This window comes from Montipora capricornis, chromosome 9 (genome assembly GCF_036669925.1).
Source record: "Montipora capricornis isolate CH-2021 chromosome 9, ASM3666992v2, whole genome shotgun sequence".
Classification (NCBI taxonomy): Eukaryota; Metazoa; Cnidaria; class Anthozoa; order Scleractinia; family Acroporidae; genus Montipora; species Montipora capricornis.
In genome coordinates, this window is record NC_090891.1 from 33398768 (window position 1) to 33415666 (window position 16899).

Here is a 16899-nt window from a genome sequence, read left to right on the forward strand (position 1 = left end):
TTCTATTTGTTGTACATAACATCACAGTTGGTAAAATATAAGAAGTTCAGCTCACTTTGAAACGGCTCGAATTATTTCGAATTCCATTTCTCGTCGCTTTTAGGATTGCAGATATATTTTTTTCCTCACCTGCCTTGTTTATCCAATTGACGTTCCATTCTTGAGCTCCATAAGGGTATATTTTGTTTAAAGATCCACTAAAAATATAAAACGCCATTCGCAGTGCAAGGACTTCGATGCCATTGCAGGTTGATTGAATATTCTACTGTGTCCACCGGATAAAATCTACGCATTTCTACTATTCCCTGAAACCTACCAAAACTTTACGCAGGAGACTCTACTCGCAAAGACAATACTTAGCAGGGGACTGACAGGAAAGACTTTTGCGCAACTTGTCCATTTTTCCGACCTGGAAAATAAAACCGAGAAATTCTACTCATATTATGACTGGATTGCCTATGGCAACCCAGTAAAAATTGCAATTTGTAACTATGAAGACTACCAGGAGTGAAGAAAAAAGAATGGCCCGAATTGGTACCGTGGCTGCCTGCGGCATCCCACGTAATTAGCACCTGTACATAGTTGTGTTGGAAGTGTGTTGTAAATAAATAAGGTAATAAGGTTTTGATGCGCCCTCAGATGGTCAGCATTCATTAGCAATCCCGATTGTGCGTGTTACGATGGTCCCGGAAGAAACTCTCATCCGTCGGAAACGTATCACATTTGCAAATCCGAAGTGGTGATCTTTGTCCCTGTAGGCTTTGAGACATAGTGAAACCACTTGGCATCATTCCTCGATCTATAGCACCATGGATTTGAGGAAAATCGAGGGAGCGTAGCTTAAAATGGAGGCCGACGACGCGGAGATTGTGGCGGTGAAGGAATGGCTTTCAAACGAAGTTAAGCTCGACAGGTATGCGGATAAACTCGTGTCAAATGGATTTATTTCCCTTGAGACATGTTGTAGTATCGATGAAAATGTACTCGATGATATTGGAATCGTGTTGCCATACCATCGGAGACGATTACTGCAATTCGTGGAAAAGCTTCGGGATAAACTCTGCGCGAATGTCGTGATAAACAATGAAATGGACAATGTGGTTACCTCGGAATTATTAAGCAATGGCGCTGAAGAGGGAAATAAACGGGAAAATTTGTTGATAAGTTTCGATGTTGACGACGAAAGTAATCAACTCGATTGCGGCCCTGCAGTGAAAGGGGATGTTGAAGTTACAAGCCAAGTTTGCAGTGTCGCGGAACCTTCTCCAAGTCTACCACCCAAATTGTCAAAACGACCCAATTCAGAAAAAAATCGTCCACCTCCTATACCACCAAGGAGGGACTTGGATGAAGTAACAGGCGTAGGTGAAAGTGCAGATTCTGTTGCTGAGGCACAAGATTTAGTAAAACAACCAGGCTCTACTGCAGTGACCTTAGCACCCGTTGATGTTCCAAAAAGGAAGGCTCCTGTCAAACCACCCAGGAAAACAATTACCAAAGCAGTAAATGAGAATAAACCAGAAATGATGCCAAATACGAGTGAACAGAGCACTACAAGCTTTCATTTACAAGAACACAGTGATGTTTCTGTCAGAAATGATTTTTCTGATGTCTTTGATCCTCTGAAACAGAAGGAAACTCCAGCTGATGGAAGCTCATTAGGCTTGATTACAACTGAAAATGTCAACTCAAAAACTTCAGAGGAACAAGGCGTCAAAGAATGTCTTTTAAATAGAAGCACTGATCTTACAGCAGCTTATTCTCCAGAACCAACTGAACCTCTAAGACCAGCTCCGAAATTACCAACAAGGACAGGTTCTAAGAAGCCAATACCAGTTCCTCGAGTTAGACGGAAATCAGAAAATGGGGTGTTAGAGACAGCTATGGCTTCAGATAAAGCAAATGATGAGAATGGAGTATTTCCCACTGAATCCAATCATTTTTCACCATCAAGAACAATGTCATTTCAAGAGCGTGACAATAGAGTAATAGTTTCAGACAACAAACCATCGACCTTGCCAAGGTCAAATCAATCTATTAGAAGAGCAGCACCTCCTCTTCCTTCAAGACAGCCAAGTTCAAGTTTGAAAGATAAGGTTTTCCCAAATGTGCCATTACCTCCTGTGCCTACTGCTGAAAATAGTGAAAAACCAAAAGATGAATTGCTTGTGGTCCATCAGCAAGGTAGGACAAGGTTTATGCTTAAAGGTCTAGATTTAAGAATGCATCATTACAAAAAAGTAATGTAGAAAGCATCAGGCTTTTAGCACTATCAACTAACTAGTCAGCTCAGTTGAGCAATTACTCAACTGTTCCAGGAGGTTGCCTTTATTATGACACTATTCTGAATATGGTTTTCATTTTGAAGTCTTTGTGTAAAGGTGATAAACAGAAGGGTCTGTCTGCCAACAATTCAATTTCATAACTCTTTGCCCCAAAAGAGTGATTGATTTTACTCTTTCAGAAATAATACAATTTTAAATGTCTGTGGGAAACATCTACGGTCACTTTAAATTCAGATTTTAACCATTGACTCCTGGGGGTTCCCCATTGACAAGCTAAATCGTCTGGCATTAGAGAGAGTATAATACTGTAGTAAGTCTGTCCAGTTTGAACAGGCCATTTTGGGTGTCAAAGGGTTAACCTTTCTACCACCACACAATTTTACTTGTCACAAGGAAATGTGTTATCGGCAAAAGTGTCAAGAGAGAAGAGGAAATACTGTCTCTGATTGGACAGTCTGACCTTTGCAATTTCCTTTTTTTTTGCCTAACACTGGGAGGTATTAGCTTCCATATGTAACTCCAACATTTGTTAGTTGACTAAAGATATAATATGATGGAGTATAGGAGGGGATGGGTCACATTATTGACAATGAGCAACAATTTCCTTGATACAATTCCACTGCAGTTTACTTATTTCTTGTTACTTTTCAGGGCTTGAAATTGCGACCAATACAGTCTTATTTGCCCTTGCGACTAAAATGTCTGTTTTTCAAAACAAAAGGGTTAGCAGTTGCCACTTTGCTGCTATCTTTTGCTAAAACAAATAAAGAGATGACAAAATTATTTTGTTTTTAGCCGTGAATTTTCTTTCAACCTGAAGATAGTGGATTATTGTAGCATAATTTAGCTGCGATGTTACATGCACAACTCCATTCCTTTGATCATTCGCCATTTTCAGCGGTTTCTTTACATGCAAGTATTGCAGGCTCATATTTTGTTTTGCTCAAATACAGTGCAGCATTGATTTTGTGGCTAAAATTTGTGAAAATGAAACTAAATTTTCATATCTTGTTGTAAAATTGAGACTGGATTATTTTGTTAATTTCAAGCCCTGTTTTTTTGTGCTACTGGTTTGTTATTACAGTTTTTTTGTATTCTGTCTCCCTGTTACTTGTACATGTAAGGTGTTGACAGTCTGGGCACAAGTTCTCAATGTCAAAGAAATCAAGCCTCTGATTGTCAACGCACAATGCATTGTTTATTTCTTTGAATGTGATTTGTGTGATGCAAATTATGTTGGGTTACTTACAATCAACACATCAGTGAGCATCGTTACTTTGCTATTGGAAGACATCCCACCATCTCTGTCTTTTTGAAATCCTAAAGAAATGTACCAGCAAATTTGACTGCGTGATCTATGAAATGTTATTCATCAAGGACATCTCTTTGCACTCAGGCTGACTCGATTCTCGTCAAACTTTTCACCTAACCCTTATTATTTTAATATTTCTAGCCAATTTCACCTTTGGAAATTATACCCATGGGGCCCATCAAAAAGTGTGTTCCCAATTGTTTTACTACACAACCTTTGATATTTTCAGGTGTTATCCTAATTTTGACTTGATAATGACGTTAAGTATTGTAGCATTGAAATGTTGTCAAAAATTGTTTTAAAGTTTTAGAGTTTTACAGATTTTATGTATTTTAGCGCTGAATTTTGCTGTGAAAAGCTACATTGTCAAACATTTTCAGTAGTGCTTTTACCTTGTGTGCCAAAGCAAACATCATTCCTGTGTGAAATCTTTTTTCACCATTGAATGAGAAAATTTTGTTTTCGATTTGAAAGTAAAATCTACATTGTCACACATTTTCACTTGTGTTTTCTACCTTGTGCATGTGCTGAAGTAAACAGCATTCCTGTGTGAAATATTTCTTTACCATTGTAAGAGAAGCTTTTCTTCTGCAGCCAAGGATTATTAGCATTATCAAATGTATCAAGTATTTGTTTTCTGGAAAAATGTCAGGTATTTTTTACAGTCTGTGGAGATTTTTGGGTATTACTAAACCACCAAACAGCGAAACACTGAAACAGCAAAATGAAGGACCAAAACATGTGTGATCCCATGTGCTGATTTTGGGGCTCATTTTGTTGAAACTCAAGCACGCTTCTAACAGACCTGTTTATTTTTGTGACTTATGCATTCGCTGCTTACAGTGCACTACCACAAAAATCCTCCCATATCACATTTCAACCCACATATGCAAATTACACAACATGATAAATTCACAAAGGCTGGAAATCTCACAAAAACCTTTTCCAGCAAAACATTTATTGAAGTAAACAACATATTTGCTATTAGAGGCAAAAAGCCCTTCCTGTTTCAGATCAATTACGTGCGTGCGAACAAGACACAATCCGTGTCACAAAGCATATGCAATTAAATAAATTTCTGACAGTTCACATCAAACCCTTTTCGAAAGAACCTTGACCATAAAATAATGAAGCACAAAAGAGACAATCTTTCATTCAAAGAATTCTTCACTGTCACATTTCCAATTTTTTTTGCCTTTGCATTGTTGAATACAAAATAAATGTAAATTGCCAGACAACTTAGATGCGCCTTCAGTAAACACTGTGATGCATTCAAGGCATTTGATTCCTTCAATGTTTGTTAAATCCATTAAAAATTGCCATTGGATTTTAATGTTGTATATAATACCAAGCTGGTAAAATATGAGAATCAAAGCTCACTTGATATCCAACGGCAAAAAATGATAATTATAATTGTTGTTGAAGACCATTGCTCGTCGCTTTAAAGATTCCAGATGTCTATTTTTCACCGCCTGTCTTGTTCATCCAATTGACGTTCCATTCTTGAGCTCCATGAGGGTATATTTATTACTGGGTTGCCAGTATGGCAAACCCAGTCGGAATCTGCATTTCATTTGTTTGTTTTATTATTTTTCGTTTTTTTTTTCCATGTCGGTAAAAGTCTTGCCTGTCACTCCCCTGCTAAGTGGCATCTTTGTGCATAGAGCCTTCTGCACGTATTTTCTTAGGATCGAGAGGGTAGTGGGAAATGCGTAGATTTCGCTGGTGGACAGCGGCAATGGCAACGAAAGACATGTAACGCGAATGGCATTTTAGTGGATCTTTGAACAAAATATACCCTTATGAAGCTCAATAATGGCAAGTCAAGTGGATACTGAACAAGACAGGCAGTGGAATCTTAAAAGCAACGAGTAATGGCCTTCAACAACAATCTGTCGCCCATCGAGCCAAAATCAAAGTGAGCTGTATTTCTAATATTTTACCAAATGTGCTGTTATGTAGAACACTGAAACCAAATGGAAAATTCTCTGGTAACTTATGGGTTCAACAAAGACAGAGAACGAATCGAACACCTTAAGTGGATCTGTGATCAGCTCTGCACAGTCTTCAGGTAAAAAAAATAATTGGAAATGTGATAGCTAAGAGTTATTTGAAAGAAAGCTTGTCGTCTATTTTGTGCTTCATTATTTAAGGAAAAGTTTCTTCATGGAAACGGTTTGATCCTGAAATTTTAGTTTGTTGTAATATTGTGCATATTTGACACGATTGAGTTTTTTCTCTTCATGTATGTAATGAAATAGGAAGGGGGTTTTGCCTCTAGTAGCAAATATGTTGTTTGTTCAAAAAATTTGTTTGCTGGAAAAGGTGGCTTTTATGAATTCATCATGTTTTATAATATGCAAGCTTAACTGGATAGTTTTTATGGCAATAGTAAAGCATTTTCGTGTCAAAATGAGGTTAGCGTCTTTCTGTTGTGCTAACTTATTTAAATATAAATATACATTCTGCCTTGTAAGTTTGTTATTCTTGTTAAGCAGCAATGGCGTCGAAAGTCATTGCAACACGAATGGCATTTTAGTGCATCTTTCAACAAAATATGCTCTCATGGAGCTCAAGAAGGGAACGGCAATTGGATGAACAAGACAGGCGATGATGATCTGGAATCTTAAAAGCGACGAGTAATGGACTTCGACAACAATCTTTCGCCAGTCGAGCCGAAATCAAAGTGAGCTGTATTTCCAATATTTTATCACGAGTGTAGTGTTATGTACAACACTGAAACCAAATGGAAAATTATCTGGTAACTTATGGGTTCAACAAAGTCAGGTAAAAAAAAAAAAGTTGGAGATGTGACAGTCAAGAATTATTTGAAACAAAGCTTGTCGACTATTTTGTGCATCAGTATTCAAGGAGAAGGTTCTTCAGAAAGGGTTTGAACCTGAAATTTATTTTGTTGCGTACATGGTAATTTGACATGATTGAGTGCACGCAATGAAACAGGAAGAGGTTTTTGCCTCTAATAGCAAGTACATATGTTGTTTGTTTCAATAAAATGTTTCGCTGGAAAAGGATTCTGTGATATTTTCTGCCTTTGTGAATTATAATATCATGTGTATTGAATTTTCAAGCTTAAGGTTGAAATGTGATACGGGAGGATATTTTTTAAATTAGTATTTCTCTGTAAGCAGAAGGGTTCATGAAAATAAACAGGTCTGTTGGAAGCATGCTTGAGTTTCAATAAAATGAGCCCCAAAATCAGCAAAAAATTGTGACGCCAATAAATAATAAAGTAGCTGCTATTTCCAAAATGATGGAATTACCTGGTGATAAAATAACCTCGTCTTGGAGAGTAAATTTTTGACTTTGCAGAAACAATGGTCAACCTCAAGAGTTGGGCGATTGTGATCTTTGTTTTGAATTCGCTCATTTATTGTCAAACTTTATAACACTTGACAGAAAAAGAATCTTGCCATAATTTGACACAGATGCTTCACTGTTTGGCGCCTGTTGAATTCCGGCGATGTCACTTTCGATTTTGCGATTTATTTGTGCAGCCAAAAGTACAATAACAAAATTGAACGTAGCAAAAATCTCCCAAAATGTTTGTCACTGATCGTAACTTTTTATATTCTATATTCACGGTTCAAAATTAATGTTGTTTTCATGTCGTAAATTTGTTATTCTCGAGCGACCATCCTGGAAACTTCCTTTTGCTCTTTCTAAAAACTGTGTATCAATATTTATTTACTTTTGCATCAATATTTGTTTTTGCATGAAGCAAGCTAACAAAATCTATACCTTGCTGAGTCCACATAGTATTTTCGGTCCAATGCTTCTGTTTTATGAGGGGGTATATGTTTTAGGTCACCCATCCAGATACTAACCCCCGCTGGAGAGGGTTAAGTTTAATAAACTTTAGTAAACTTTAGTATTACAAAGCTGTCAGATGCTCAGAGGGCACGCTTAAACTTGGGGTGAAAAGAAGTTGTGAGGGAACTTGAAAATTATCAACATGTCAGCCCAGAAGCCAATGTTTCTCACTTCCCATTTATTTTCTTCAATCTTTCTGGGTTCAGTACTTTGCTAGTAACCACATGTCTTCTCAGGCTATTTACCTAAGACTTCTACCATGGCACTACAATGATAGACAACACCAAAACAATATCGTGCACTGTTAGAGCTACATATTACGCAAGGACAACTTGAATCGACAACTTGAATCGACATGACAACACACAGCTCAGTTGACATTATGGAATAAATCGCTGTGTTACTTCACTACCACACGTAAGCAATGCATGTCTATTTTTTCTAAAGAGGACAGGAATGAAACTTGAAAAAAATTGCCTGGAATGCTGCACGTACCACAGACAACCCAGTGTACCCTTACGGAGGGTCTAGTTTGTTTAAAGATCCACTAAAACGCCATTCGCATTACAACGACTTTCGACGCCATTGCAGGTTAATTAAATGTTCTCCTGTGTGCACCAGAGAAATCTATGCATTACCCCAACCCCCTCAAACCTCACAAAATATGCACGGAAGACTCTTGCAACAACGCTATTTAAATGATAAAAGCAGCGAGATCTGTATCAATGCAAGGTCACGGGCAGCTTCGCAGCCATTCATAGGCTAGGTCACTGAGCAAACAACTGTAAAATGGCTTTTTGGTGCTAAGCCTAAACATCCATTTTAAACAGCGTTGGTCAACAGTATTTAAGTCTACGCACCCATTTTATAAAGGCTACCTTTAAATAATTGTTGTAATGGCTGATTACTTCATGTTAGTGAAGCGAAAGCAGTACAATTCCTGAATTTAGTTGCATGTGTCCATCCAGTCAAAAATAAACAAGGTACATGCAATGTAAGTATTTAACAAATTCAGTTCTTTCAGTAGTACTCATTCAAAATAGTATTTGTTAGAGTTGGTCTGTTTTGGGGTAGTCCGTTTGGGTAGTCCATCGGGGAAGTCCATGGACTAGGGGTAATTTTTTTTCTACTCTCCCCCTAAAAAGGGGAGTTAAGTGTTCATTAAAGCTGGAGAACGTCATAATCGGCATTGACTTTTTCTGTATAATATATAAACGCTGTAAGGAAGTGGGGTATGTGTTATCCCAAACAGTTAGACCAGGGATATGGAGAGACAGGGCAGCTTCATGGTTATGAACCATGCCTTCCACGTCTGCAACCCGGGTTCAACCCCGGCTCTGAGGTCGTATGTGGGCTGAGTTTTAGTTCATCTCAATCTGACTCCCTCATCAAAATCAACTCTCAGTCAATTACATCTGGCCTTAGGCGGTTGTTCTTGATAGGGATAACCTCTCGTATCCTTCCCTTTCATTGTAGTGAATGAATAAAGTTGGTATTATTATTATTATTATTATTTTTATTATTATTAAAACTCCAAGATATTTACTGTGTGGCTCTTTTCAATTCCTTTCCATTTAATGTCAAGTGAAGATAAGGTGTTAATTTTCTCTGTGGGGGATGAAAAACTACAAAACATTGCACCAGCATCACAGAGGTCATGGGCTCAAATTCTGTTGGAGCAGCCTGAATTTTACAGTTGTCTATCAGAGACTATTGCTTAAATTGTCTAGATAAGTGTGAGGATCATTCCCTCTTTCAAGTATTATCATAAATTTGAGCTTGGATGTGACTCGTACATTTCCTCTTTCGAATATCGGTATCATAAATTTGAGCTTGGATTTGAATCGTACTATAAACTAAAAAGTTATTATTTTTTTCTGAAGCAGGAGACAAGGAAGAATCTTTCTATGAGAGTGTTGATATAGAGAGAGATCTGAAGGCAGAAGAGCACGCAGATTATTCAAGTGATGATTCATTGGAGGGATTTCTAGATGATCTTCCAGATCCAGAGTTTAAGGTACTTCATGCTCACCCCCCTCACTATTATTATTAGTATGAAAAGTTTTGTCAAGGCACTCATTTTATCAAAAAAATATAATATTTTCGTTAAATGAGGTTCAGTTAGTCATTCTAGTTTATTTAGTGGTCCTGATTTGAAAATCAATTGTATCATCACGATAATCAAGTTACTGTTAACTGTATGGAGACCACATGTTTTTACCTTTTTTGTTTGCTTATTTTTTTTGACTTTGTAATGCGTGCATGATCATTGTAGGGAATGCGTGAAATAGAAGTATTAGAAGTATTAAATTGTTATTGATATTATAATTATTTGTAAACTATCATTAACATTTATTGTAACCTGAGATCACATGAGGATGATATCATGTTTCACAATCATGGTACGTTTTTTTACATTTGGATGTTTTTAAGGAAAGCTGTCAAAGCTAATTGGAAATAAATTGAAATGTTAGTGAAGTGGACGAAAACATTGCAACAAACCTTGTTTTTAGTGGTTGAAAAATTTTGGTTGACATGGTGACCACAGATTCTACCTTCTCAGAGTTTTGAGTGTATTTGCTTCAGTTTATAAAAATATTAATGGTAGCACCATTCTCACTAACCAATTTTGAGAAACTGCATATCAAATGATCTTGTGTGTACAATTTACTCCGATCTGCATCACATCAACCTGGAATGATCCAACTCTCTGAACATGTCATACAATGTTGATATTTTTTTATCCCTACCAATGTGTGCCAAAGAGCAAATCGATCATTCGAGAAATTGTTTTGGATGCATATAAACAATTTTTAGCCTTTTATTTAACTCTTTCAGCTGGTTAAGACTGGTCTAAATGAAGTTAATTCCCTTTCATGGAAAACTGTGGTTCAGAATTTCCCTTGTCCTTTTTCCTACACTGGCTACTTCTGGGTTTCTTAAAATATTTTATCCTGTGTTACCAATTAGGTAATTATTTTTTTAATTTATCAAGCTTCAGAGAAGTGAAAGTGTTGATAGCACTGATAACATTCTCAGCGCAAGAGTAAGTATTTTTGTTTTTTTATACACTTAATTGTAATTTTGGTGAACTCAAATAAGGGACTTCACAACAGGTATTGTAGCTAACTGGCCATGGGCTAGTTTCTAAGAGAAATTATAGTGCTGCTTTAGTGGAAGAGTCAGCCATGGAAATTTGGGAGATTAGAAGCAAACATTTTGTCCGATTGCCCAGGCTTAGACCATTTTCCTATAAGTCTGCAGTACTATGCAAAAGTAAAGAGAGCGAATTTCAACGAATTTCGTGATATTTCGAAGGAATGTGGTGAAATTTTGCAAAATTTTGAGCCAAGCGAATTTCTTGCAAAATTCCAACAAAATTTTGATGCGACTATTGTTCTGACATCATTGAAATTTCGCTCAAAAGTGCAAAATCATATGTAAATTTGCATGTGAAGTTTCATAATGCACCTATCAATGGAAATCCCACGGGGGGGAGTGAGGGCAAGGGGCGGGGATTTGACAATTGACAATTCTCCGGGGTGGAAAACTAACGTCAATCAAAAGTGTCAAAAATAGCCCAACCCTAAGGCAAAGAATCTAAGCAAACAATACTATAATACTATATAAAACAAATAAAATCTAGCATTAGAAACTGGGTATGTTCATGATTTATAATTATGTTCAGCATGTCGAAACAGGTCGCATAAAAATTTTCTTGAAATAGACAATATCTACTTAGATGACAGTTTAAATTATCGGATTATGGCGACAAAAACAAATAAAAAGTTCATACCTTTCTCCAACTGAAGCATGACTTAGGGACAGACTTGGTAACCGCATTTGAATTGATACCAGACCTTCCCAGAGTTTTGAGTGTATTTGCTTCAGTTTTATAAAAATATTAATGGTAGCACCATTCTCACTAACCAATTTTGAGAAACTCCATATCAAATGATCATTTGTGTACTATTTACTCCGACCTGCATTACATCAACCTGGAATGATCCAACTCTCTGAACATGTCAGTCATACAATGTCAATAGTTTTTTTATCTCTACCAATGTGTGCCAAAGAGCAAATCGATCATTCGAGAAATTGTTTTGGATGCATACAAACAATTTTTAGCCTTTTATTTATAATGTTTTATCGATCCTGTGTTACCAATAAATAGGTAATTATTATTTTAAATAATTTTATCAAGGTTCAGAGAAGTGAAAGTGATGATAGCACTGATGACCACAGAATATCAAGAAGCATCCTCAGCCCAAGAGTAAGTATTTTTGTTTTTTTATTCACTTTAATGTAATTTTGGTAAACTCAAATAAGGGACTTTACAACAAGTATTGCAGCTAACTGGCCATGGGCTAGTTTTTAAGAAAAATTATAGTGCTGCCTTAGTGGAAGAGTCAGCCTTGGAAATTTGGGAGATTACACTGTAGAAGCAAACATTTTGTCTGATTTCCCAGGCTTAGACCATTTTCCTATAAGTTTACAGTACTGTGCAAAAGTAATGAGAGCGAATTTCAACGAATTTTGTCATATTTCGAAGAAATGCGGCGTCCCCGGGGGAAGTGAGGGCAAGGGGCGGGGATTTGACAATTGACAATTCCCCAGGGTGGGAAACTAACGCCAATCAAAAGTGTCAAAAATAGCCCAACCCTAAGGCAAAGTATCTATTAAAAGCAAACAATACTATAATACTATATAAAACAAATAAAATCTAACATTTGAAATTGGGTATGTTCATGATTTATAATTATGTTCAGCATGTCGAAACAGGTCGCATCAGTGACCTGTAAAATTCTCTGACCTATTGTTGGAATTCGATTTCAATAAGATGGGAACTTAAGGATAAAAACTTTCTTGAAATAGACAATATCTGCTTAGACGACAGTTGAAATTATCGAATTATGGTGACAAAAACAAATAAAAACTTCATAGTTTTCTCCAACTGAAGCATGACTTAGGGACAGACTTGGTAACCGCATTTGAATTGATACCAGACTTTCCTTGGAGTCAAATGTCCCGTCGCCAGGATCGCTTCGCAATTAAAAGCACAACAGTGGGGTTAGTCTCAAGCATAAAATCCCCACCTATTGCCCGCACTCCCCCCCCCCCCTCCCTTCCCTGCGGGAAGATTGCATGAGTAGCTTAAAGTTGACAAAAATTAATAAGATTAGCAGCGTTGTTGAGAGGCCTTGGTCAATTCATGAGATGACCTCACAAGCTGTTTTGTATTCCTGCTTTAAAGAATTTTTGCAATGCAAAACAGTTCCTGAAACAGTTTCCTATGCTCCACCCTAGCTCGGCCTTGGGACAAATGACTTCTGCTTTTGTTAAATTTTGCAGTGTACTAAAACTGGAATTTTGAAGTGACAGTAGCTCTAGTATTTTTACATTGGGCGAAAAGAGTTTTCTCAGGAAAGAAAAATATTTGAGATAAGGGGCACTTTAATTAAAGGCCCACATTTACCCTATACATGTAGGCATTGCATGCTGTGAAACAATTTTTGTACATGAGAATCCCGCAAAAGCTGAAATTCATCCAATCATATCGCTACGATATCAATGCGAATTTCCATAACAAAAACAAACGGCCTAAAAGGCTGTCAGTTTAAGGTGGGCCCTTGAGTAGCCAGTGACCACTTTATTGGTACATGTATACTTATGCTGGCCTTTGGTTATACCATTGCTTTAAGTAAAAATGCTGTTGGCTCACAAAATTCTCTCTCCTTTTTCTCATTTCTGTAGGTTCGAAAGAGGGAGGGATATCTCTATAAACAAGGAGGGTAACTTAAAGTTTGATTGTTTTCAAATTGGTACACTAGCCCTTTTGTGACTTTGATGGATAATAATCAGCACTTTTTTTGCGGAAAATCCCCAAGGATCAAACATTGTTCATTGCTACTCTGGTTTAAGGAGTAATGATTGTAGCACACAAAGTTATGTTTCATTATTCTTCAAACCATAGTAGAATCAAGCCATGTTAGACTGTCAACCTGGAAGAACGGTAAACTAAATGTACCTTTATGATCAAGGATCTGAGGTGTTGACGTATTTGTGTAATCTTTTTTTCTATAGGCTAAAAGGCAATAAAGGATGGAAAAAGCGTTGGTTTGTTTTTAATGGGACAAATTTAAAATACTACAAAGATAAGGTGAATTTCCCACAACTGAAGTTGATTTTTCCAATAACATTATTGTTATTTTAAGTATGTTTCTTACTTTGAGTGTGAAAAATCGAAACTTGTCCAGAGAAATGTAAAATGCATGGTGTTGTCAGTTGTTGATCTGAAAAGTGGGGTGTGTCGTGACTTCATGTAATTCAGAGAGTTCAAACAATTCCAACTGTATCATGTATACTTACAATGAAGTGAAGTATCTGGCTGAATTTTTTTCTTTGTTTTCATGTTACTGTTTACATGACTGACTTCTGCATCTGCATATTCTGTTGGCTTGGTATTCTACTGTTGTAGAACCATGCAATCTTCATTGAGGAAGAATAGTAATCTTTTATCATTACATATTTCAGAACAACCTGAATGTATCTCTTCATATAATTCCTGTCAGTCAAATGAGAGACATTGAACTTATCAGAGATGTAAGTTACTGACAGTTCACGTATTTGCAGTTAGCATAACAGTAATTTCCTGCCTAGTAAAAGTAAAACAAAAACAGAATTTGGCCTTTATTTTGTAAAAGGTAACAAAAGGCCTCTTAGCAGAATTTTGGGTGGTAATTAACCCACTGACACCTCAAACGCCCTAGGACACCCCGAATTGACGAGTAAAATCGCCCTCGCGTTAGACAAAGTAAAATCGTTATGTGTCACTCCCAGGAGTCAATGGGTTAATTTTAATACTACCACTACCACCTCTACTATTGATAAAATGATTTTGGTATTTATCACTGTCTTCTTCAGCACAGATTTTTAAGTAATTATTATCCAATGTTCATAACATTCAACACCAGAACTTAACTCAAATCAAATTGATTAACATGTTGGTTTGAGATAAGAGGAGAGAGAAAAACTTGAAGCAGAGTTGAGAGCAAACCATCTCAACCCATTCAGGGTTTTCATTAGATTTTTAACAGCCATTGCTGTGCTATTTTTAGCTGTAACACTGCAACTGCTTCACAAACTAATCTACTTGATGGGGACAATTTTACAGTGAAACCGGTTGTTCGTTTGCGCGCCACTTTGCACTATTGTCGCGCAATCTTGCGTTTTTAATTAGCACTTTGCTCCAAGCAAGCTGAAGGTTGCTTATTTCCCGCACTGACACTGGTGATACATTGTGGATTTGTTTATTGAAAAATGATATTACTTTTGTCACATCCTTGAGAATCCTACCCAATGTAGAGTTATTATGCTGTAAATATACCTTGTAAAAAAATAGAGTTAAGGTTGTTTTGAACAAGTACAAATACTGGACACTGGGCAGCAAGTTGAAATTTGAACTTGAAACTTCCTCGGAGCAAAGTGCCAACCGAAATACCAATATTTTGTCACAAAATTGTGTAGTGGCATGCAAACGAACAATGGGTTTCACTGTAAAGCCATAACACTTACAAGTGACACCTGTGACTGTTGTGCAAAACATCCCGGCCAGTGCCGAAGGATGATGACAGATGACAGGTGTTATGGCTTCCAGAGTCAATTGAGAACTAAACTGCAACCAGGAATGGTAATATAAGTTTGTGGTTTCATGTCGCTTCTGATGGGTTGCTGTATTATGGGAAATGTCAAAATCAAATTAATGTGTTCACGGTTTTTTGGATCCGTACGTGATACAGAAAATCTTTGATTTCTATTATTTTGTTTGCGATCCATCGCAGAGACAAATGCAAACTCAATTTCGGCGAGTGCGTCAAACTGTTCCCATTTCTTCGTAAGCAATGCCCTTTCTGATTCTTTTCTATAAAGCAATGGCATAAATTGCAATAAACAAACTAATTAAACATCGCCTTTTGACCTTTTGGCTGTTGAAATGCAAAGCACTTTTTCTGTCATGCAAATAACGGATGCATGAATTGTCAAGTAAGTGAACGCCAAATCACAAAGCGTGTAAGAATCTGTCCAATCAGAATGGGATACAGAAATCCCTGTAAACTCTGAACAAGCTTTTGGGAGCTGCTGCGCACACTGACTATACCAGTGGTTTTGTCTGTCTGCGATGCAGGCTTATGCCAATGAACTGGATTTTAAAAATCCTAGAATTTTGCTAGTTATGTCAGAAAGGGATCATAGGTTTTGCCTTGAAATTTTTCATGTTTACATTGTTTTCTTATTTTCAGTTAAATAAACGTCCAGCATTCAAAGTCATTACGCCTAACAGGGTCTTTATTCTAGCATCTGAAAGCACTAGTAAGCAAAAGTTACTTGTGGATCATTTTTAACCTAAACATTAATTTGTAGTAAGGTTTTTCATCAGAACTGGCAGGAAGATTTAATTCCTTTAATTTGGGCCGTGGTTTCACCCAAAAATATCCAACAATATTGTTCCTAAGAGAGTGAAGATGTTTTGCAGTACAAATCCGACAGGGTCAAGTCAAATAAAAGAGAATTCAAAGTGCCTTTTTTCGGTTCTTGTTTGTATATGTAAACTCCTCTGTTATTGCTGCACATGGCTTAAGTTAATAGTTCATCTTGTCTTTTTATTTCCTTTTTTTAATACAGCGGAAGTAAATCTGTGGTCACAGACTCTCATGGAGGCAATTATTACGAGCAAGGTAATGTACCCGTAAAGATGTTATTTCTCTGGCATGGAATTAGCTCACCAGCTCACCACTACCTAGCCAATCACAACTCCAGAATTCATTTTACATGGACTTTGACGTAATTGGTGATTTGATGAAGTTAGATCATCTTGTTGTGAAGTTCTTGGAAGGAAAAAATCCACAGAGCCAGAAGTCGGCAAGTTTGGAGATCTGCACGTCTGCATTTGTTTGGAACAACAAACGGACACCATTTGCCCCCAAAAACCTTTCCAAAAAATAATATCAAACTAAAATTAGTGTCAGTGTGGTATGCATTCAAAAGAGCACCAAAAGCAGTTCTTTGCAAAAAGGAAAACTCCATGTTTTCAGATCGCACTGAACAAAATGATTTCACAATTTGTTGGGATAATAATAATTGTCAGTGCTCATCAAACAGTACCTTGTCACCACAACTGGCAGTACCATAAAGGACTTTATTTGATAGCTTCAAACATTACAATGTAATTTTGTCCATGTACATGGGTTGTTTATTGGCTGACTACCAGTCATTTGTCAGCCGACTGTTAGTCTTTTGCCAGCCGACTGTCAGCTGACTGTTGGCCAACAGTTTACCAACAGTCAACTGGCAGAGCTGTTGTTCATTTTTACCTATGTTCCTTTGAACTGTGACGATGGCACCCATTTTCTTGAAAGCTATTTACATTAAAATTAGAGGATGCTTATTTTGTGAGCATGGAAAAGGACTCTT

General features: G+C 37.0%; 1 protein-coding gene across 1 annotated transcript in view; it reads left to right on the forward strand.

The window, feature by feature from the left end:
• Positions 1–677: 677 nt before the first annotated feature.
• Positions 678–16899, forward strand: part of LOC138016630 (arf-GAP with Rho-GAP domain, ANK repeat and PH domain-containing protein 1-like) — a 66627-nt gene continuing 50405 nt past the window's right edge. Inside the window, exons 1-9 of the mRNA XM_068863823.1 lie at positions 678–2184; positions 9312–9445; positions 10424–10474; positions 11633–11701; positions 13183–13220; positions 13513–13588; positions 13963–14031; positions 15729–15798; positions 16111–16163. Of these exons, the coding sequence (XP_068719924.1) occupies positions 846–2184; positions 9312–9445; positions 10424–10474; positions 11633–11701; positions 13183–13220; positions 13513–13588; positions 13963–14031; positions 15729–15798; positions 16111–16163 (1899 nt within the window). The 5' untranslated portion in view covers positions 678–845. The remainder of the gene's footprint in view (positions 2185–9311; positions 9446–10423; positions 10475–11632; positions 11702–13182; positions 13221–13512; positions 13589–13962; positions 14032–15728; positions 15799–16110; positions 16164–16899) is intronic.